We start from the raw sequence: 22,448 nt of genomic DNA, 5'->3' as shown, positions 1-22,448 counted from the left end.
GAGCCTAATCAAACTGCGGGAGGCAGTGGAAGACAGGAGTGCCTGGCATGCTCTGGTCTACGGGGTCACGAAGAGTCGGACACGACTAAACAACAAAAATGACTGTTAAAGTGGTACGATCCTTTTTTTAAAAAATTGTATAGCACAAATGGGGCCTAACTTGCAAAGAGAAAAGGGCTGGATTGGGCAATATGAGAGGCTGAGGAGTGGAGGGTGGTGACTAAACTCTGTTAAGTCCAGTGATGATTTCTCCACGGTTGGGTCATCTAGACCAACGCCCTGCAATCAAGGGGCCGGGAAGGAACCCTCACATGAGCCCACTGCAGAGTGGCCATGTAATGCTGAATATTGTGGGGTAGTGAGTGAGTGAGTGAGTGAAAAACTGGATCAAAGGGGAAACCAAAGTTAGCATCCTGGAAGAGGAAGTCTTACAGGGCAAAGTTTTAGAGACCCTGGATGTGCTGTTATATTCAGCAGAAAATTAATTCCATGCTGAGAGGAGGTTGGTGGGGGTGGGGAGACCCCAGGCTGCCAAAATGTGTTTCCAATTTAGTTCCCCCTTCTCCAACATTTTTTTTTTTGGGGGGGAGGGAATATCATAACATTCGAAATGTTGAAGTGACGCTGCCACTATTTTGCTCTGACCTCTGCACATGGAAAGAATGTCTGCTATGTTGCCTACAATCACCCTACGCTTCTGCCTCCTCCTCCTCCTCCTCCTCCAGAAACATCTCTCCTGCTGAGGTTGGCAGGATCTTTTGCCGGTTGGTAAGAAGCGAAACGATAGAGAGAGGTCAATCGGACTCAAGTATTTCAAGTTATGTTAAGGGTGTGAGAGAGAAAGCGTTGATAACAGGAGAGTAGCAGTAACAGGGAAGAGAGACGAGATGGCGCAGCAAGGTTCAGGGGCCTCATCTTGCATATAAAATGGCTGAACATAGGAAGTCTGTGCAGGATTAGGCCAAAGACCCATTCAGTTCTCAGAGTGGCCAACCAGGTACCTATGGGAAGCTTATAAGCATTCACTCAGGGGCACATTGAGTCTTCCGGTGCCACAGAATTCCCAGGATAATCTCTTACCCTCTCACACTTTGGGTAGAACTGGCGGTGAGACGCTCAATGGTTGCCACTAAAAAAAGGCAGCTCCATGTGGAGTTCCCTTCCTCCGCCCATAGAATGTAATTATGAAAACGTGGTATGATATCACTATCTTGCCACAGCCAATCGCGTGGAACAGGTACAAGGTTGCAACTGTTAGCTGATTAATTGATTGGACTAACGGATTAATTCCTTTTTGAACAACTAAATAATAATAATAATAATAATGTTCCAATTAACTGAGTAGCAGGTTTTTTTTTTAAAAAAAAAATTTTAAATGCATGCACATATAAAAACAGAAGAAAGAAAGCACCACCTGTAAAAGAGATATTTCCCATTTTCTCTCACATGGAGGAGAAAAGATAGGGCCTGCCAGTGGAATGCGGTGATTTTTTTTTGTAGGAGAACAGAGTCAGCTTGTGGGGGGATGTTGCAGGTGTGAGCATCGTGCCTCCCTCCCTAAGCTTCCTGGGCTTCGGGAAGGAGGCACCAAGCCTCTGATAGGATGCTGGATCCCAGCTGCCCCCTTCCCAAAGCTGAGCAGGCTTTGAAAGGGTGGCAGGAGGGCTTTTGGAGCCTTTAAGGGACTAGCCTAGTTCCCCTAGTCCACTGACCGCATGTTGCTGGTGCCTGCTGGAAAAGCAGATGTCCACCCTCTAAAGCAGGCATAGACAAACTCGGCCCTCCAGATGTTTTTGGGACTACAACTCCCATCATCCCAGGCTAACAGGACCAGTAGTCAGGGATGATGGGAACTGTAGTCCCAAAACATCTGGAGCGCCGAGTTTGCCTATGCCTGTTCTAAAGATACAGACAATATGTGTTTGCTGTTTCGCTTTAGTTCATGCTCATTTTCAAATGCATGCAAACTGAATAGATTTAAGTACTTAATCAACAACTACAACTAATCAACCAGGATCTCTTCAAGCTGGTGGCAGCTGTAGTTTTCATAACATTCATGGGTTGAGGAGATGGAACTTGACTTGTGTGGCTATCTTTCTGCTGCCCCCACGACAGCCTCACATTTGTCCCCCTTTGTGGTTATGCCTTAGCTTTTGGTTTCTATGCTTACACAAGGATTTAGTTGAAACATCTACTGTTACTCAACAAAGACAAAGGCATAAAATAAGAACAGCATTAAAATTGGCAGGGTTAAAAATGGAAATGGCGATTTCAAGATATCTTTCATTGAGACACATATATAAAAATCATATATACAGTATAAATATAGCCATATATTTTTTAAAAATATAATTTTAGCTCTAAGTATGAATACTTCATTTCTATGGACTGAGCCTATATGGACAATGCAGGTCATTTGACCAAGTTTCCAGTTTACACGGGTCCCTTAGTGAGTTGCCCTGGATTCTGGGGGACCTGCAGGAGGCGATACACCTCAGGGAAAAGCCACTCGGATAACTTAATCTGTCACCTCAGCTGCACCTTCAGGCGTAGAGGACTTTTAAGTTGGTGGTGGGCCGTTGTATCTCAGCACCAGGTTGAAGGAGCGGGCATAATTGTTGGCGAGCTTGCAGCTGTGCGTCTCCTCTACGAGAGGCAGCAGGAAGGCGAGGAGAAGGAGGAAGAGCAGGAGCAGCTGGAGAGGCAAAGCGGCGCAGCAGACGCGGCGCAGGAAGGAACACGCCCAGGCTGGTCGTCCCTGAAAGACACAAACCAAATGGAGCATTAATGTCAGGGACTGGGCAGATGAAGAGGAGGGGTGGAGACCACCTCCCCAGGAGCCTTCCAGAAAGGAGGAAGCGGCAGATGGTATTGATCTACAGGACTGGTCCGACACAGGGCATACCCCAGAGCAGAGGTAGTCAAACTAAGGCCCATGGGCTGGATACAGCCCACTGGGCTTGTTAATCCGGCCCGCGAACCTTGCGGACCCTTCCACTCGCTCGGTCAGTCCCCGCACGAAACAGGTGTGGCACAGAGGCCTCGCTGCACGGAGACTGACTTCTGTGACGCGGCCGGCATGGCTTCTGATTGGTTGCAGCCAATCAAAAGCCATGGATGCCTCTGGGCAGGCAGCGATGCTGGCAGGCTTCTGATTGGCTGCAGGAAGCTCCTGCAAAATTCAGAGAAGTGCAAATTTCAAAGGATAGCCGCATTTTCATCTTCATCTAGTTTAGGAAAGTGCAAATCAGAAAAGCACATTCAATATGAACTGAATCAATTCCCCCCCCCCCCAACAGCAGAGGGGACTACAAGTGTTTGGAGAACAGGAAGTAAAAGTTAATCACTTATCCTGTTCACTCTTTCCCCTACAATTTTTAAATGCATCAAAAACTAGTACTGCAGGTGAAACTACGCAGAATGTTAAATGTGTCATTGCACCTGAAGTGACATTTCAGAGAAGGGGTTTTCATTATGACCACAGCAGGGAAAGAAAGTACCCATTTCCTCATCCCTGCCTTCTGGGTTCCCAATAATTATTTGCTCTTCCCAGCTAATACAATTTGCATTTTATAATCTAATCTGCAAGTTTATCATTTATTTGTTTATTAAATTTGTATTTAATTATACCCACAGGTCTCAGGGCGATTAAAACATAAAATCGCAACATCAAAATGAAAAATGCATAATAAACACACACACACACACACACACACACACACAGTGCACTGCATGTCAATCAGCCAAAGCCCTGGTAAAAGAGAAATGTTTTTGCCTGGTGCCTAAAGGTGTATAATGAAGGCACCAGCCCAGGGGTCAGCAACCTTTTTCAGCCATGGGCTGGTCCACCGTCCCTCAGACCATGTGGTGGGCTGGACTATATTTTGAAAAATATATATGAACAAATTCCTATGCCCCACAAATAGCCCAAAGATGCATTTTAAATAAAAGAACACATTCTACTCATGTAAAAACACGCTGATTCCCAGACTGTCTGTGGGCCAGATTGAGAAGGCAATAGGGCCGCATCCAGCCCACGGGCTTTAGGTTGCCTACCTACCCCTGCACCAGCCGAACCTCCCTGGGGACAGCATCCCACAAGTGGGGTGCCACTGTAGAAAAGGCCCGTTCTTGTGTTGCTATCCTGTGGACCTCTCATGGAGGAGACACATGAAGAAGGGCCTCAGAAGATGATCTCAGGGTCCGGACAGGCTCATATGGAAAGATGTGGTTCTTACATGTGAAGAGGCATTTAACCAGTGGAGGCTCTTCCATTAGGTCAAATGGGGCTACCAGCCTCCCTCTGCCTTCAGCTAGCCCCCATTTGCCTGCCTTCTTACTTCCAACCAGTCTAAGGAGTCACACTGGCTGTCACCTTCACCTTCCTCATTATCCATGTTGCCTTTCTGGAACTCAACGGAGAGGAGGAGTCTGTCATTGGATCTTGCCCCACATCATGTCGGGCTCCTGGCTTTCTGTCTCACAAGTCCCAATAGGCCACAACTGCATTTAACATCAAACTTGGCTCTGTCCCTGAGCCGTTAGCATGAGGTGATTTGATTCTTGGCACACCATCTGATAATTTTCAGACCATGAAGCCATTATGTAAGGCAGTGTGCCCTCTACAAGTGCTAGCAATGCTTCTATGCAGGAACGGACCACACCCTCAAGAGACACGAGGTGCTGAGTATAAGGGGCTGGGGGTTTCTGGGTACCATAAAAAGGGCTTCTGTGAGCCAACATTTGGAGTTGACCTATGTGTGACAATCTTCCAGACACTAAAATCTCTAAGAAAATGCTTAGTGTTGCAAACGATTTTTTCCAGACAATTTCTCAGCCTCGGTTTCCTCAAGGGAGAGCGCAGTTGCTTTTAGTATTAATTTTGAGATTTCCACGCGCCAGTTACACATTTTCCAACCTGTCTTGCGTGCCAGACAGGAACTTGGTGGCTGCTGGAGAGAAATGGCTGCCTTTGGTTGGGTATACAGTTACAATGAAGTGCGAGTTTCACACACTTTCCCTCATGGCCAAAGCTCTGCTTCATGTTTGTATAGGTTTGCCGAGTTCAGGGGCAGCCGCCATTTTGGGATATACAGCATCTGAATCTAGCCATGGGCCTTCTCTGTTTAATCTCTGGACGGCAGCAGAAAGCTCTGGGTCCCCACCCCTTGCACCTCACTTTACAATCAGGCTGACTTATTTTCATTGCTCCCTGTACAAGCCTCATATTTTACAAGATGCCAGAGAATAAAAAGGGAAGTGGAACAGATGGTGAAATTTGAGTTCAACGTATAGCAGTAGCCTTTACAACTGGGTCTGCTGCTCCGAAATGGCTCATTATAAGAAGGGCAAGGGAGCAGAGTGGGCCAGGAATCCAATTCTGGCCTTACGAAAAGGTTTGGTTTCCTTCTGAGAACACCAGAGCGGCACAATGCATTGTGGGGGAATAAAAGCCTGGGTGTCTACATTAAAAATAACCACGTCCCATGTTTGCCAGGACTCGCCCTGGGAGAGTGAATTTTTCATTTATTTATGAGATTTCTTACCCCCACCCCTTCACTGAAATGCCCCAGGGCGGGTTGCAACAACGGAACAGAAATAGGCTTCATACAATTACAAAAGCAAACTATCAAGCAAAAGCAGAACAGTATGGCTTAAATAATCTTCTTCTTCTTTGGCGATCACTCATAGCCGAGGAAGACTGTCTTCCATAAACATGGTTTTAACAATGAGTCCATAAATGACTGTGGAGGCCAATTCTGGATCCACACATCCTTCCACAGTGGGGACATTGGTTTCCAGGCGGGAGTTGATCACGGTGTGGATTTGCCAAGCGTGCCTTCTTCTTATCACTTTTCTCCCTTGCGTCCTGAGTTCGAGTGTCTTCAAAGCCCATGACACCTTTGGTAAAGGCTGTTCTCCAATTGCAGTGCTTGCAGGCAAGTAGTGTTTATACTACATTTTTTAAAACTTGCCTTCAGACAGTCTTTAAACCTCTTTTGTTGACCACCATCATTACTGTCAGGGGTTCAGGAGCAGAGGCGAGGGCAAGGGAGGAAACAGAGAGCGAGGGGGAGGAGGCAGAAGAAAGGATGAGTGATGACGACGACCCGAGATCTCCGAGTCTTTCCAGTGAATCAGAAGATTCACAAAAAGGAGCACCAGTGGCCAGGGCAAGGGGGGAGACTAGGGGGACACCCCAGGAAGAAAGAGCCAGAGGGGACTCAGAGGGGAGCAGTTGGAGATCGGGACCAACGTCACCGCCAGAGAGTAGGAAAGAGGAAGAGCGCCAGGGAGCAAGCGCTGGCAGCTCGCAACAGGAGGGAGGGCACGAGTCAGGAGTGGCCACACCTTCATCGGGGAGCGAAGTGACGGTTAGACGGAAAGTGGAAGGTTGGGCGCGCGCGCCAAGTTCAAATGCACAGGAAGGTGGCGCAGTAGGCAGCCCGGAAAGGGAGCCAGGTCCTAAAGCCCGGCGCAAGGAGACAGGAGAGTCCGGGGGGTCAGCGTCAGAAGAATCCCGGAAGGAAGAGACCCAGGGGGGCAGAGGGACCCAGAGGAGAACTGTCAGGCGGAAAAGGTGGAGCAGGGCTAGGATATTAAGTTGGTGCGCAAGGGGCGGAGACTCAGACGGAGCTTCGCCGATCTAAGCATAAGACGTAGGGTTGCACGCAGCAGCTCGAGAATGGAGACTGTAACTCAATAAAGACTTTTATTTAACGATCGCTGGCTAGCATGATCCTCTGTGAGCTAGGATCTGGAAGTAACCCTGACAGTAAGCTCCGTCTCTTCAAATTGTGGGCATCCACGGCCTCGCGGAGAGGAGGGAAAGCGGGTGCCTACAAGAGAGCTCACGAACGGCAGACAATATGACGGCCGAACAGCAAATAACGGAACTCAGAGAAGCAGTTTCACGACTGAATGCCGAGGCACTGGCGTCCAGGAAGAGAGAGGAGGAAGCAGCTGCCGCCTACAGGGATCTCCAGGTCAGGTTGGACGTGCTTACGAAGCAAGGGCAACAGACACCCAAATCAGAGGGGATTGGGTTGGGGAGACGCACAGGCGGTCTAGTCTCGCACTTCGATGGGAATTTGCAACAGTACCCCAACTTTAGAGCAGACGTAATGTGTGCACTGCAACTACTGCACAAAGACTTTAGAGATGAACAAGAGAAAGTGGGGTTCATCATGTCCCATTTGCATGGAGACGCAAAAGCATGGCTGCGCAATTTGTGGAGAGATAAGGATCCTGCGCTCCAAAATGCGGACGCCTTTATTAAAGCGATGGATGGCTGTTTTTTATCAAGCATTGACGTGGATCTTGCCCGAAAGGAGGTGCATGGACTAAGGCAAGGGAGGGCCAGCGTAAGGCAGTATCATGCCTGCTTTTTCGCTTTGGTCAGTGCCCTGGAATGGGACAGAGATTCGGCTCCTGTCAGAGACCTTTTTTGGGAGGGCTTGCACAACTCGGTTAAAGATGAGATTGCGAGGGGGGAGAGACCCCGGACCACGCAGGAGATCGTTCAGAGGGTGCTGGCGGTGGGGGTGCGGCTGGAAGAACGTCCGTGGAGCAGGGACGAAGGGCGCAGCGGGCGCGAACCAGCCAGGGGCTCCTCCTTCCTTCCCAGAGAAGCAGCGCGTGCGCAATCCACGCCTCCAACAGGGGGAGGGGTGGAACCGATGGAGGTTGGGAGTGCAAGGGCTCAGTCAGCAGCCAGAGCCCTAGCACCGGCAGCAGTGAAAGCGAAGCCTCCTAGAGGGAACAGGAAGTGTTATATCTGCGAGGATCCAGGGCATATGGCGAAAGAGTGTCCCCGGAGGCTCCACAAGCACACTGCAGCCTCAGCAATGGTGACTGCAGCAACGCAGCACGGAGAACCACAGCAGGGAAACGACGATGTCTGGCTGGAGGAAGAGGCACTGGGGCCCAGCCAGACGTGTCAGTGAAGCAGTCCCCAGAGAGTTTACCGTCCATGGACCCCCTCCCGCCCAAGCCAGTAGTGAGGCTCACCGCATCGCTCCAGCTACCCAATGGAATCACCATGGACGTGCCAATCACCGTCGACTCGGGAAGCAATGCAGACTTCATAGGGCAGGACTTTGTCGACCGGCACGCTATACAGTTGCTGCCTGCCACGCTGCCCCTGCAGGTTGTCACGGTGGATGGCAGGGAGCTGTTAGGGGGGCAAGTGGTGAAGCAGACGCCACCTATGGTGCTGCGGCTTGGAAATCACAGGGAAATCATCAGCTTCAACGTCACTCAACTCTCGGACACGCCTATTGTATTGGGCATGAGTTGGCTGGACAAGCACAGCCCGACGCTGGCTTGGTACCAGAGACAGCTGACCTTCGGCTCTTCCTTTTGTGCTGAACACTGCATCATGCCCCAGCAGGAAGGGGAGCAAGAGGAGTCACAGCTGCTGCTAGGCACGCTGCAAGCGATTCCCCACAAGTACGCAGAATTTTTGGAGGTTTTCTGCGAGAAGGAGGCAGACAAGCTACCCCCCCACAGACCATATGACTGCAAAATTGACCTGCTGCCGGGGGCGGCGCTGCCCAAAGGGAAGCTGTATTCCATGTCTGAAGACGAACTGCAGGAACTCAAAGAGTTCATAGATCATAATTTGAAGCGCGGTTTCATCCGAGAGTCCCAGGCAGCGGGGGGCAGTCCTGTATTCTTTGTGAAGAAGCGAGACACGCCCCAAAAAAGACTCGTAGTGGACTACCGCATTTTGAACAGTGTCACCAAGCCGTCGGACTTCCCCATGCCCCGAATCGATGACCTCCTCGCAAAAGTACGCAAGGGCAGCGTGTTCACCAAGTTGGACCTGCGAGGGGCGTACAACCTCATTCGCATGCGGGAAGGAGATGAGTGGAAGACAGCCATGTTCACGCCCCTGGGCACCTACGAATATAGAGTTATGCCTTTTGGATTGCAAAATGGCTCCCACGTTTTTCAAGCTTTCATGCATCACGTGTTGGCGGGGCTCCTCTACAAGACGTGCGTCTGTTTCTTGGATGACATCCTGATCTTTTCAGAATCGCAGCAGGAGCATGACAGACACGTCAGGGAAGTGCTGAGCAGGCTCCAGCAACATAGGCTTTACGCCAAGCTGGAGAAGTGCCAATTCGACGTGACGGAGGTGGATTTCCTGGGCTACAAGTTGTCTGACAAGGGGCTCGCCATGGACAGCACCAAGGTTCGAGCGGTGTTGGATTGGAAAAGCCCACGCAACCGGAAGGAGGTCCAACGGTTTGTCGGCTTCGCGAACTTCTATCGCAAGTTCATCAAAGGCTTCGCTATGCAGACAGCGGCCATCACGGACACGCTCAGTTCCAAGAAAAAGAAGTTCATCTGGACAGCACAGGCGGAGCAGTCCTTTCAGGCACTCAAGCGTCTTTTCGCGTCGGAGGAACAGCTGCTTCATGTCGACCCCAGCAGGCCGATGAGAGTTGAAACAGACGCCTCGGACAGGGCCGTCGGAGCAGTCCTGCTGCAGAAGGACCCGCAGGGGGTTTGGAGGCCCGGAGCGTTTTACTCCAGGAAGCTCAGCAAGTCCGAACAGAACTACACCATCTGGGACAGGGAGTTGCTGGCTATTCATGCAGCGTTCAAAGCATGGAGGCACTTCCTGATTGGAGCCAAGCACACGGTGCAGGTCTGCACGGACCACAAGAATCTGGAGCACTGGCGCACGGCACAGTTCCTGAACCAGAGGCAGATACGTTGGGCTGAGTTCTTTGCGAACTTCGACTTCCGGATAGAGTATGTCCCGGGGGACACCAACATCATGGCGGACGCGCTCTCCCGTAAGCCACAGTATCTGGAGGACGCCACGCCAGCGGCCGCCATGCACATCTTCGCACCAACAGTGTGGGCGTGCGCTGCGGCGACAGTGGACCTGGAGGCGGTGCGACGAGCGTTGCAGAATGACTCCTTCGCGCAAGCAAAGATGGCAGAGATGCAAAGGGGCACGGCAGCGACCGACGGGTTCCAGCTGAGAGATGGATTGCTCATCCGCAAAGGGGCCATCTACGTGCCGGGAGACGAACTTCGCGCCAAGGTACTGCATCAGCTGCACGACGCGCCCACTGCCGGGCACTTTGGCAAGGAGAAGACGGTGGAATTAGTCGCCAGGGATTTCTGGTGGCCCGGAATGAGAGGGGAGGTCGCGGACTACGTGGCGAGGTGTGACACCTGCCAGAGGGCCAAACCAGTGCACAGACCGCTGGCCGGACTGTTGGAACCGCTGCAAACTCCGGTCGAACCATGGGAGAGAGTCGCCCTGGACTTCGTCACGGATCTGCCCAGCTCGAGAGGCAAGACGGCCGTGCTGGTGGTGGTGGACTTGTTCTCCAAGATGGCACATTTCATCCCGTGTGCGAAGGTGGCCACGGCGGAACAAACCGCCAAACTGTTCATAGACCACGTGTTCAAGGTTCACGGTCTGCCACGGTCTATTCTGTCCGACCGCGGGCGGCAGTTCATCTCGAATTTCTGGCAGAAGCTGATGGGCTTCCTAAACGTCAAGATCAACCTGGCGTCGGCGAGACACCCGCAGACCAACGGGCAAGCGGAGCGGGTCAATGCCATCATGCAGCAGTACCTGAGATGCTATGCGAATCAACAGCCTGCGACGTGGGTGGATTACCTGCCGCTCGCCGAGTTCGCCTACAACAACACGAAGCACGTGTCCACGGGGGTCACGCCGTTCTTCGCCAACAACGGGAGGCACCCCAGAACCTTCCCGGGACTGGAAAGACTGGTGGAGGGGGAGCCGCAGACAGCAGATGCGTTCGCGTCGGAGTTGCAGGAGGTCCACGATCAGCTGCGGCGGCACCTGGAGCTGGCCAAACACGCATACAAGGTGCAGGCAGACAAACACAGAAGGGTTGGCGAAGAGATCCATGTGGAAGACTGGGTCTGGTTAGCAGCCCACGCAGTGCCGGCCAGGTCGTTGGCCAAGAAGAAACTAGGGCATAAGCAACTGGGGCCCTACCAAGTCGAAGAGCAGGTCAACCCGGTGGCCTTCAGGCTGGCGCTTCCGGAGGGTTCCAGAATGCATCCGGTGTTCCACAGATCGGTGCTCACTCCCTACAAGGCACCGCACAGGTTTCAGGAATCCGGAACGGCGCCGAGTCCGCTCCGAGAGGGAACCAGGCAACGGGGAGTGGCACAGGAGGTGCGCCTCAACGAAGTCACGGAGATTTTGGACTCCAGATGGGGGGAAGAGGGGGTAGAATACCTTCTCGCTAAGGAGGGCACCCCGGCCAGTGCCAACAGCTGGGTGCCGGGCTACGCTTTAGATGAACCTCTGCTCAAGGAAGAGTTTCATGCCCTCTTCCCCCATAGGCCAATGCCAGCGGACTTTTTCGACGACTGGCTTTTCACGCCCACGCTTTCAGCCAGCACGTTCCGGGGGTTCGACTCGGATGAGGAACCGACACGAGACGCCCGTTCCCCGGAGGGGTCGCCCTCGGGATCTGCTTCAGAACCCTCGTATTGGTGGGATGATCGACCAGAGGAGCAGTGGCGCAGGAAGTGGCTGGAGGGTCCAGGACGAGCAACGCCTCCAGAAGGAAGCGAGGGAGAGACGGACATGGACGTTTTCGGGGACGACCAGGGTCTCGAGCACGGCGGCACAGAGATGGAAGCAGAGGTGACCGTCGTCGACGAGAGCAGGGAGGAAGAACCGGAAGACTTCGGATGGAGGCCCGCCACGGGAAGCGAACTGTACCCGACATTCGTCCCCTTGACACTGCAGCACCCAGTTCCCGCACCGGAAGGAGGGGAGGGGGGAAGAGGGGGCTTCGAGGGGGGGATGGATGTCAGGGGTTCAGGAGCAGAGGCGAGGGCAAGGGAGGAAACAGAGAGCGAGGGGGAGGAGGCAGAAGAAAGGATGAGTGATGACGACGACCCGAGATCTCCGAGTCTTTCCAGTGAATCAGAAGATTCACAAAAAGGAGCACCAGTGGCCAGGGCAAGGGGGGAGACTAGGGGGACACCCCAGGAAGAAAGAGCCAGAGGGGACTCAGAGGGGAGCAGTTGGAGATCGGGACCAACGTCACCGCCAGAGAGTAGGAAAGAGGAAGAGCGCCAGGGAGCAAGCGCTGGCAGCTCGCAACAGGAGGGAGGGCACGAGTCAGGAGTGGCCACACCTTCATCGGGGAGCGAAGTGACGGTTAGACGGAAAGTGGAAGGTTGGGCGCGCGCGCCAAGTTCAAATGCACAGGAAGGTGGCGCAGTAGGCAGCCCGGAAAGGGAGCCAGGTCCTAAAGCCCGGCGCAAGGAGACAGGAGAGTCCGGGGGGTCAGCGTCAGAAGAATCCCGGAAGGAAGAGACCCAGGGGGGCAGAGGGACCCAGAGGAGAACTGTCAGGCGGAAAAGGTGGAGCAGGGCTAGGATATTAAGTTGGTGCGCAAGGGGCGGAGACTCAGACGGAGCTTCGCCGATCTAAGCATAAGACGTAGGGTTGCACGCAGCAGCTCGAGAATGGAGACTGTAACTCAATAAAGACTTTTATTTAACGATCGCTGGCTAGCGTGATCCTCTGTGAGCTAGGATCTGGAAGTAACCCTGACAATTACGCTTTCCATTTTTAAGTTCGGAATAGAGTAGTTAGGCTTAAATAATATGGAAGAGGTCGATATCACAAAACAAAATCCTTTTAAGAGCCTGCTGGATCAGGCCATTGGCCCATGCAGCCCAGCATCCTGTTCTTATAGTGGCCAAGCCTGTGGGGAAACTGCAAACAGGATTGAAGAACAAGAGCACTCTCTCCTCTGGTGGTTTCCAGAAACTAGTATCAGATACTGTCTCTGACCAGAGGATAGCCATCATGGCAAGTAGTCATTGATAGTTTTCTCTCCTGTGGATTTGCCCAATGCTCTTTTACTAGGAGTGAGTGCCATAGTTTTACCACACACTTCATTTAACTGTGAAAGGTAAAGAGGTGTGTCTTCAGTGTATGACTGGAAGCTGTACAACAAAGACAGCAAGATGCACCTCCGCGAGAAGGGCGTTCCAAAACTTAGAGAAAGACGTCTCCCTTCTGGGCCACACTTTTGAGGGCGGCTGAACTACCAAGAGAGCCCCCACTGCCACTCTTAACTGTGCTGAGGCACCGGGAAAGATTTCTGTTGTTCAGCTTCTCACCCAGTTGCTTTGTCCAACATCCTTATGCACCCAGCAGGGAAATTCTAGATTCAGGGCTGCCAGAGTTCAGGTTTACAGGATCTATTTAACTGCGTGTCGTTCCGCTAGAACTTTGACAGGGATGGCCCAAGACATTTTGCTGCCCAAAGCAGACAAGATGGTGCCCACCATTCCGTGTACAGAAGTTAAGTGGACTGGAAACCGAAACTTCCTCAAAGCATGGGTGCCACCTGAGGTGACTGACTCACTCTACCTAGTGGTAGGGCCAGACCTACAATTCCCAGCACTCTTAATGAACTACAGCCCCCAATATTATTATTTCTGGGGTGTGTAGGCACTATAAATGTTTGGCGTGCATGCAGCCTCAATGTAGCCTTAAGTAACTCCTGCCAAATTCACCGTGAAACAGCACAGCAACTTGTTTTTTTGACATTATCGCATAACAGAAGGGAAATAAGGGGTGTGTACAGAAATTGCAATGAGGAAAAGTAGGTTTCTAGCTCTTTGAGGTTCATGGGTTGGAACATCCCCCCAAAACCACAAGTCCACCAGGGTGCAGGACCTGAAATGCCTAAGAGTTTGGGATTGGACAATCTTTTCTTAGATGGTGAATGTAATGGCCACAAGAAAAATCCAGCCTAAAGCCAGTTGATTACAACCCTTGCTCTCCAGTGAGCTGAAACATTCCCATAACTATTTTTGGCATTGCGTCCTTTCTGTGTTTCTTGGAAACTGAATGAGATTTTGAAGAGTGGGTGCTTAAATTAATCCATCCCTTGGGATGCTTTGACATGCATGCCTAGCATCTGAGTAAGTGGCTCAAAGCTGCCATAATCCTGGCAGCATAAAGAAACAATTGCAGCACAAAGGACAATAGTCTTGCGCCCAGCTAGATGCCCCAAAGGAATCTTCCATCTCCTAAATCCCAGGGGGACATTCTAATCTCGGGGGTGGGTGGTGGGTGGGGAGGGAATCAGAATTGCTTACGGGCAAGTGGGAACAAGCTTCATTTCCCTAGCTCCCCCCCTCATGGCATGAAGGGTTACAACATCTCAACTAAGGTTATTTTCCTCAAATAACCTTAAGCAAATAACCTTCCTGAAATGAGGAGTTGTTTTGCCTTCATATCCCAGGCAGATGGATATTAATCTACTTAAAGGATCTGATGATTAAGCAGTATATAAATCCTGTTAAGTAAAAAATAAATAAAAATAAAACTATACTTCTGTGCTGCCTTTCAGCCTCAGTTCCCAACCTGTAAAATGGGAGAATGCTGACCTAGCTCACGGGGGTGTTGTGAGACCTGAGGAATGTGAAGCAGTTGGTAAACTGCAGTGCTGTTTCTCAAACAAGCTGCACACTATGGTTCTGATTCTCCCTTTCAACTTATCCCTGCTGCCCTAAGGCAAACACCTGCAGGAGAGGTCATGTAAATCCAGCATTCCTGCCACGGCTTTCCCTCCCACCTGCTCTCGGCTTGGCTTTGCCTTATCCGGCAGCCATGCTATCATGCTTAATGACTCAGCTGGTCGTCATGGAAATGCCCGGGCTGTCACAACTTCAGCATTGAGATGCCGCTGCAGGATCAAGGAGTGGGAAGGCACCATGGGCTTGTTGACTCGAGGCATGATCAAAATGCTCTGCATCTTAGCTCTGCAGAGCACAAAAATTCAATCGCTGGAGCAACGCCGGGTCTCGCCAATAACACTGCCGAGGACAGCGAGGCACTGAGGCAGCTGCGGCCATTGCGCAAAATAACCAGGTGTGAAGACAGACATTAAGAGTGCTGGCAGCGTTGGAAGGGACAGAGTTGGAAGATGCTGAATGCTAGGGAAACCTCAGGCCCAGGGTATAAATGCCTCTCTGTCTGGCCCTGAAGACTCTGCCCAAGCCATACCCATCACTGGCCATGCTTCAACACTGAGTGCTTTTTCCTGGCTGAAATGGGAACTCTGAATTCTGAGAATGCCTCTTGCTTGTCTCCTTGGAGGAGACAAGGTGGGGAAAATGAGTGTGTGTAGCAATGAACTTCCTATACAGAGGTGAAACTCACATTTGTTCCCTTGCCCACTTTGGCCTCTCGCTTGATCCACCATGGGCCTGCAGCCTTTGGAAGGTTGCTCAGAAGCAGAGGCAGAGTTAGGGTTAAAAAAAAAAAGGTAAAGGACCCCTGGAGAGTTAAGCCCAGTCAAAGGCGACTATGGGGTTGCAGCGCTCATCTTGCTTTCAGGCCGAGGGAACTGGCGTTTGTCCACAGACAACTTTCTGGGTCATGTGGCCAGCATGACTAAACCACTTCTGGCGCAATGGAACACTGTGAGAGAAGCCAGAGTGCTGTTTACCTTCCCGCTGCAGTGGTACCTATTTATCTACTTGCACTGGTGTGCTTTTGAACTGCTAGGTTGGCAGGAGCTGCGACAGAGCAACGGGAGCTCACCTCGTTGCGGGGATTCAAACTGCCAAACTTCTGATTGGCAAGCCCAAGAGGCTCATTGGTTTAGACCACAGCGCCACCTTTGTTAGGGTAGTGTGACTGGTTCAGATGCACTGGGGCACCACAACAATGCTATAGAATGGGGTGCAATTGACGGGGAGAGGCCGGATTTTAGTGTCGCACAGGGTGCCGCTGAAATATGAGAGCCAAAAGTCTGCCACTATTGGAAGGGAATGTGGTCCCTGTTTGAAAAAAGGCTCCCTATATATGCCTTATACCAAGGTGCCTTAAGAATGCAAGCAGAGCCTCCTGGACCATGCCAATGACCACAGCAGCCAACCAGATGTTTGCGGTAAACCCTCAAGGAGGATCTGAGCACAAGAGCACTCTCTCCTCCTGTGGTTTCCAGAAACTGAAATTCAGAATCTCTGCTTCTTCTGACTGGAGGTAGAGCATAGCAACTGTGGCTGGTAGTCATTGGCAGGCGTATCCTCCATGAATTTGCCTTATGTATGAATTTGCCTTACCTAGGGCTGTAGTCTTGCCAACAAAAGTCCGTATAGTAAAAGCTATGGTTTTCCCAGTAGTGATGTATGGAAGTGAGAGCTGGACCATCAAGAAGGCTCATCGCCGAAGAATTGATGCTTTGGAATTATGGTGCTGGAGGAGACTCTTGAGAGTCCCATGGACTGCAAGAAGATCAAATCTATCCATTCTTAAGGAAATCAGCCCTGAGTGCTCACTGGAAGGACAGATCGTGAAGCTGAGGCTCCAAGACTTTGGCCACCTCATGAGAAGAGAAGACTCCCTGGAAAAGACCCTGATGTTGGGAAAGATTGGGGGCACAAGGAGAAGGGGACGACAGAGGACGAGATGGTTGGATAGTGTTCTCGAAGCTAACAGCATGAGTTGGACCAAACTGTGGGAGGCAGTGGAAGACAGGAGTGCCTGGCATGCTCTGGTCCATGGGGTCACGAAGAGTCAGACACGACTAAACGACTAAACAACAACAACAAGGGCTGTAGCTCAGTGGAAGAGCATCTCCTTCCAAGCAGATGATTCCTGGTTCAACCCCCGACATCTCCAGGTAGGGCTGGGAATATTCCCAGCTGGAAACTCTTGACAGCTGCTGCCAGTCAATGCAGACATTACTGAGCTGAACAGAACAGAGCAGACCAATAGTCCACCTAGCTCACTATTGTCCACACCAGGGTTGGGAAGCCTGTGGCCCTCCATATGTTGTTGGACTCTACCTTCCACCATTCCCAGCCAACATGGCTATGTGTGTGTACATGGATAGCCATGACGAATGGAATTTGCCAATACTCAGCTGGATGGACCAATAGTCTTATAGTCCTGGATTGGCAGCCCTACTTGCTAGGCTCTCTGAGGACATTAGCCAGAGAGGGAGATTTCTCCCCTCTTTTCCACACTTGGAGAAGAGCAGCAGAATGTCGCTCACTGGTGACTAGGCTAGCACAGCTTCACAGGTGCCTCTCCATGCCAGGCGTAACCTTCACCTGCTACATTTCTGCAGGCCAGGCTATTAAAAGCACAAGAGCACAGCTAGTAAAAAAAAGCTGGCAACCGTATGACTTCTATAAAAAGAATAGTAAAATTAGATAAACATTCCACCAAGCGTAGAAGACAGTGTGTAGGAAATTATATTTAAAATGTTTAAAAGTGCCACTAGGACTGAACTCTAGCTGCACGGGCGGCCTAGCTGTCCTCAGTCACATTTGCTCTTGACTCATCCTCCTGAGGCATTTTGACTCCTGCTGAGATGGTTATTGGGGAGCTGTGGGCTCTTTAGCACATTACGCAGAGCGTTCATTAATATAACTCCGTTCCAAATATATCGTGAAAAATGGTTCTGGTAACAGGCAGGAGTAGCAAAAACAAAAACAAACCCCATAGCCTCCAGGGCTGGATAGAGTGTGCCTGTGAAAGTTGGCAATGTATTTCTCTGCAGTCGCTGCTTTCCCAATATTTCTGCCAGGAATATTGAACGTCACCTTGAATGAAGATGCCCAAACCGTGCAAGCAATCCAAGCATTTGTGAAGAGGCAATTATTTCAGTGAAGGGGGGGGGGGACTTTTCTTCTGCCAAGGGCTGCATCCCCCCAAGGGTAAAAATTAAGCAGGGGATGCTGGTGATATTTGGACCAGATCTGGCAGTGTGTGTGGCCACCTTCTTTTATTTCTCTCTTTCTGCCACTCTTTCTCACACTTTTCCTCCCCACGAAACAGGCGACAGGTCATTCTTTCCAGAGGCCTGAGTTCCTTGTTTGCAGAGGATTCCCATTCCTTCTCCTTCCCAGATTCCATCCATTTTGACTTCCTCCCCACACTCATCAAAAGTTGAGGACCACATGAATTGAGACTAAGAGCCTGTCCTGTCCCGATGAAGCCTGCAACCCAAATCCCCAAATGCCTTAGCAGCCGTGTGTGACTCAAGAACCAGGCCAAGCATCTTCTGCTATGCTGCAAGAGGCGTTGCAATACAGCCACCTGAGAGGTGATGGACAAATGCCTGTTGTTGCTATTGCTAAACATAGCCTGCCTACCATACAGGTTGCTGGGAGGATAAAATGGTGGACCGGGAAAAGCTTGCACACCACAATGAGCTTCTTGGAGAAACAGTAGGACAGAGATGCAACTCAATGATTTGCATCTGCTGCCTGTTGATGCAGTCTTGGTCTGCCTGAGTTCATTGTCAACTGAGACTTGAGGAGATGTTTGTCTGGGCCCTACTCCCTGAGCTCCTTTTAGCTGGTGATGCCAAGGATTGAACCCAATGCCTTTTTTCATGTAAAACCGTATCTTCTGCCAATGAGCATATCCATATCCACCGCCTCCATTTGGAGATGTTCTAAATACACCTTCACTGGAGATGCTTAAGCAGAGGTTGTGCCATTATCTATCAGGGATGCTGTAGTTCTGAATACTGGAGAAAAGGCAAAGATGGGGAAATGTGATAGAGGTGTATAAAATTATGCATGGAGGAGGTGAACAGAGAAAAATCTTTCCCCTCTCTCACACTAGAACACATGGACATCCAATGAAATTGAACTTTGGAAGATTCAGGACAGGCAAAAGAAAGTCCTTACATGGCTTAACTGTGGAATTTGCCCTCCCAAGATGCAGAGATGGCCACTAACTTGGATGGCTTGAGAAGAGAATTAGACCAATTCATGTGGCTCTCAGTAGCTGCTACAAACTCTGATGGCTATGTTTTACCTCCATTGTAGGAGGCAGTATGCTTCTGGGTACCAGTTGCTGAAAACCACAGGAAGGGAGAGTGCTCTCGTGCTTCCTCTCCACGAAGCAGACTGATGGGGAAGGGACAGATCACTCTTTCCAGAGGCCTGAGTTCCTTGACTGCAGAGGATTCCCATTCCTTCTCCTCCCCAGATTCCATCCCCGTGGGACTTCCTTCCCACACTCATCAAAAGTTGAGGACCACATGAATTGAGACCAAGAGCCTCAGTGTCCTGCTTGTAGGTTTCCCATAAGCACCTGGTTGGCCACGATGAGAACAGGATGCTGGACTAGATGGGCCAACAGCCTCATCCAGGAAGCTCTAATGATGTCCGGTTGATATCAGGAGCATGGTGTCCTAGTATATCCATTGGGATCTGATTGGCCACTGTGAGAACAGGATGTTGGAGTTGACGAGCTTTGGTCTCATCCAACAAGATTTCACGTTCAGATTCCTTCACTGAGGATTGAATAACTAGGCTGTAGGACCTCAAAAGTCCCTTCCAACTCTAAAATTCTGTTTTACAGCAGTGAAAGAATTTCACCAAGAGCCTTCCAGAGAAGGAGCGAGTGAACTAGCATTGCTTGCGGCTGGCTGAACTTATTTGGTCCGACGATCAGTGGCGACTTTCTAAATGAGACGCAATTGCAGATCCTGACTCTCCATCTGCTCCAGGAGATTACATCCCACAGCATCTCAAAGGGAACCAATTAGGCAGTCATGAATCTAATAAATCCTAATTACTTTGTTTGTACAAACAATGAGGCCCAAATCATTTGCGCAGCAAGGAGCTTTAATTAGGGTTGAGCACTGCAGAAAATAAACCAGACAAGAACTGCTGAACCCCATAAATAACCTGCTTTGATTTCCAATTGACGCTAAGTATGCTCCTGCAATACTTTCAGCAACTTGGAAGCCAACCTTTGAAGAAACATTTATCATCATTATTTTTTTAAATATTTGTTTTTACAATGCTCCGTCGTATGCGAAGAGGCAATAAGCTATTCCATCACTGTCAGCCTACGGGGGAGAAACCACAGGCCCCAACGCATTAGCTTTCTCAATTTAATCTTACAGTCTTCTGTTTATGGATAAAATTATGCTAGTGCATATTCGCCGTTTGTTTTCTATCTGACATCTTTTTCTCTGTGCGCGCTATTTATCCAAGCAAGGTTTTTATGCTCGGGGATGATCAAGAAATGGTTCTTTTATTATTGCAGACCATGCGTACACTTACTGGTGAGTAAGGCCACATTCACAACATACATTTAAAGCACTAGGGGCTGTGGTTTGTTAAGGGTCCTGAGAGCTCGCAAGGGGCCTCTGTTCCTCACCCAGAGCTGCAATTCCCAGAGTGGTTTAGCAGCCAATTCCTCTTCCCAGGGAACTCTGTGAATTGTAGCTCTGTCAGAGGTACGGGAGTCTCTTAACAACTCTCTGCACCCCTAACAGACAGTAGCCCCAGAAGTCTTTGGGGGAAGCCATGATGGTTTAAAGTGAAATCCCTCCTTGCGCTCTGATTTTGTCAATGTGCATATGTACTCCTGCGCATTGGTGGCTTCTAAAATGGGGGTTGGGGGCCTGAGGAGCAGCAGACTGAAGTCCAAAAATATTTGGAAATGGAAGAAGGGCAGACCGCTGGAGAAACACCAAAGTAATTCCAAACTCCTCGTACATTGGGATGGGGAGAATTTTTTGAGCATCCCTAGTACATATGTATGCAAACGCATATATGAGTTATGTATTTTTTGTGTTTTTATATGGTAAAACTGCCCTATGATCCTTGGATGAAGGATAGTATAGAAATTTAACAAACATGTGCATTAAATGCATGGTGCGAATGCTGCCTAAGTATCATTGAGTCAGTGGAACTTATTTCTAGCAAAACATGCACAAGATTGCACGGCACATGACATCTAACTAGCTCTATATCTCTATAGATGTTCATATATAAAGCAGCAGGGATAGGGTTATCTAAAAATACAAGCAAAATAAGCAAATATTAAAATGGGAGGGGGGAGGGAACGGCCTTGATTGGTCTTTCGAACCATCCCTTACAGAGAGGAAAATTGTATTTTTGTCTCGGCGTCTGGCAATGTTCCCGTCAAGAATTAAGTATAGCATGTTTCACCCCTAGGGGTATAATGGATGCTAAGAGAAACATTCCTGCCGCTTGAGCTGTTCCTACTGAGGGAGGGAGATGGGAATCAATCGACTTTAGCCGGGCCCTGGCAATGTCCAACATTTGATTCCCCCATCCTACTAATAGCCAGAATCCAAAAGCTTGTGCAGCCACGTGGAATGATGTGGATGCATCTGAGGTTGCAGCACTGCTGAAGCTAAGCAGGTAATATAGATCATGTCAATTCCTTGGATGAAGCTCCATCAGAACCTCCATGAAAGAGGAAGAACATTCCCTGATGGATCGTAGGGGCATTGTAGCAGATTCTTGGTGGCTCCTTAGTGGACAAACCACTAGGGGAAGATCTCTCCTGAAGGCAAATGGTCTGAAAACCACTGGCTTAATTTAATCTATCCTCTTCATCCTGACTGACTTATGATGCCCTTTTAAATGTGTTTTGTGTGTGTCGGGGGGGTATTTTTGGTTTGTGTTTGTTCTTGTTTTGATTAAGTATTTTGTTTTGTTTTTTATATTGTAATTTTGTGTTGTGAACCGCCCTGAGAGCTACGGATGAAGGGCGGTATACAAATTTAAATGACAACACCAACAACAATTGTGGCTAACAGTGTGTGTATTTCACTTTCCAGGGCAGCGGTGGGAGCACACTGGATGCTGAGGAAAACAGGAATGTGTAATCTACCTTAATCCAGAATTTAATCCATTCCGGAAGTCCGTTCTTAAACCAAAGCGTGCTTTCCCATAGCAGCGGGGGACTCAATTTACAAATGGAACACACTCAACAGAAGCGAAACATGTTCTTATTCCAAGGCAAAGTTCACAAACGAAAACACCTGCTTCCGGGTTTGCAGCATTCTTAATCTAAATTGCTCATAAATTAAGCTGTTCTTAAACCAAGGTACCACTGTATATGCACACTTCCAGGAAAGGGTGAACCATATTAGAAAAATGAAGACATTTAGGGCTCCTCAACTGTTCACTTCATAAAATGGCCAGGAGTGGTTCAAAGCAAAGCCATCATGGTTGAACTGCTTTTGATACATCTTATGTCTATGTTAAAGCAGTCTTTGCCAAACTGGGGCTGGCTTCTGCTCCCATCAGCCCCAACCTGGGAATAGTTCAAAGTAACTGGAGGGCACCAGGTCAGCGAAAACTGCTTTAAAGTGTTTGACATTTTAAAAATTACTTTCACATTTTAGTGTACTTTCCTCTAATGTTTATTTTGACTCCACCAAGTGCAACTCTTTCTCTGTGTTCTTGAAGCACTCCTCTCTCTATATATATACTTTCATTTACAATTTTATTAATGGTAAATGAGATAAGCAAAGAGAGCTAAAAGAGACTGGCTGTTCTGTTTTTTTAATATATATAATTTTTAAATAAATATTTATTAGTTTACTAAAATACGTGCATTGTCTCTTTCTTCAAGTTGTGTTTTCTACAGATCAGTTTCATCT

The 22,448-nt window shown here is 49.6% G+C and overlaps 1 protein-coding gene across 2 annotated transcripts in view; it reads right to left on the bottom strand.

Annotated features, from left to right (window-relative positions):
* The window catches only part of SYNE3 (spectrin repeat containing nuclear envelope family member 3), a 104,684-nt gene that overhangs the window by 8,928 nt on the left and 73,308 nt on the right, over positions 1 to 22,448 (bottom strand). For both annotated transcript variants that reach the window (XM_082228784.1, XM_082228785.1), the window contains exon 19: positions 104 to 2,758. In XM_082228784.1, the coding sequence (XP_082084910.1) occupies positions 2,561 to 2,758 (198 nt within the window). In that variant the 3' untranslated portion in view covers positions 104 to 2,560. The remainder of the gene's footprint in view (positions 1 to 103; positions 2,759 to 22,448) is intronic.

This window comes from Podarcis vaucheri, assembly GCF_965113315.1.
Source record: "Podarcis vaucheri genome assembly, chromosome: 1".
NCBI classification, from domain to species: Eukaryota; Metazoa; Chordata; class Lepidosauria; order Squamata; family Lacertidae; genus Podarcis; species Podarcis vaucheri.
This window is presented reverse-complemented; position numbering and strand designations above follow the sequence as displayed.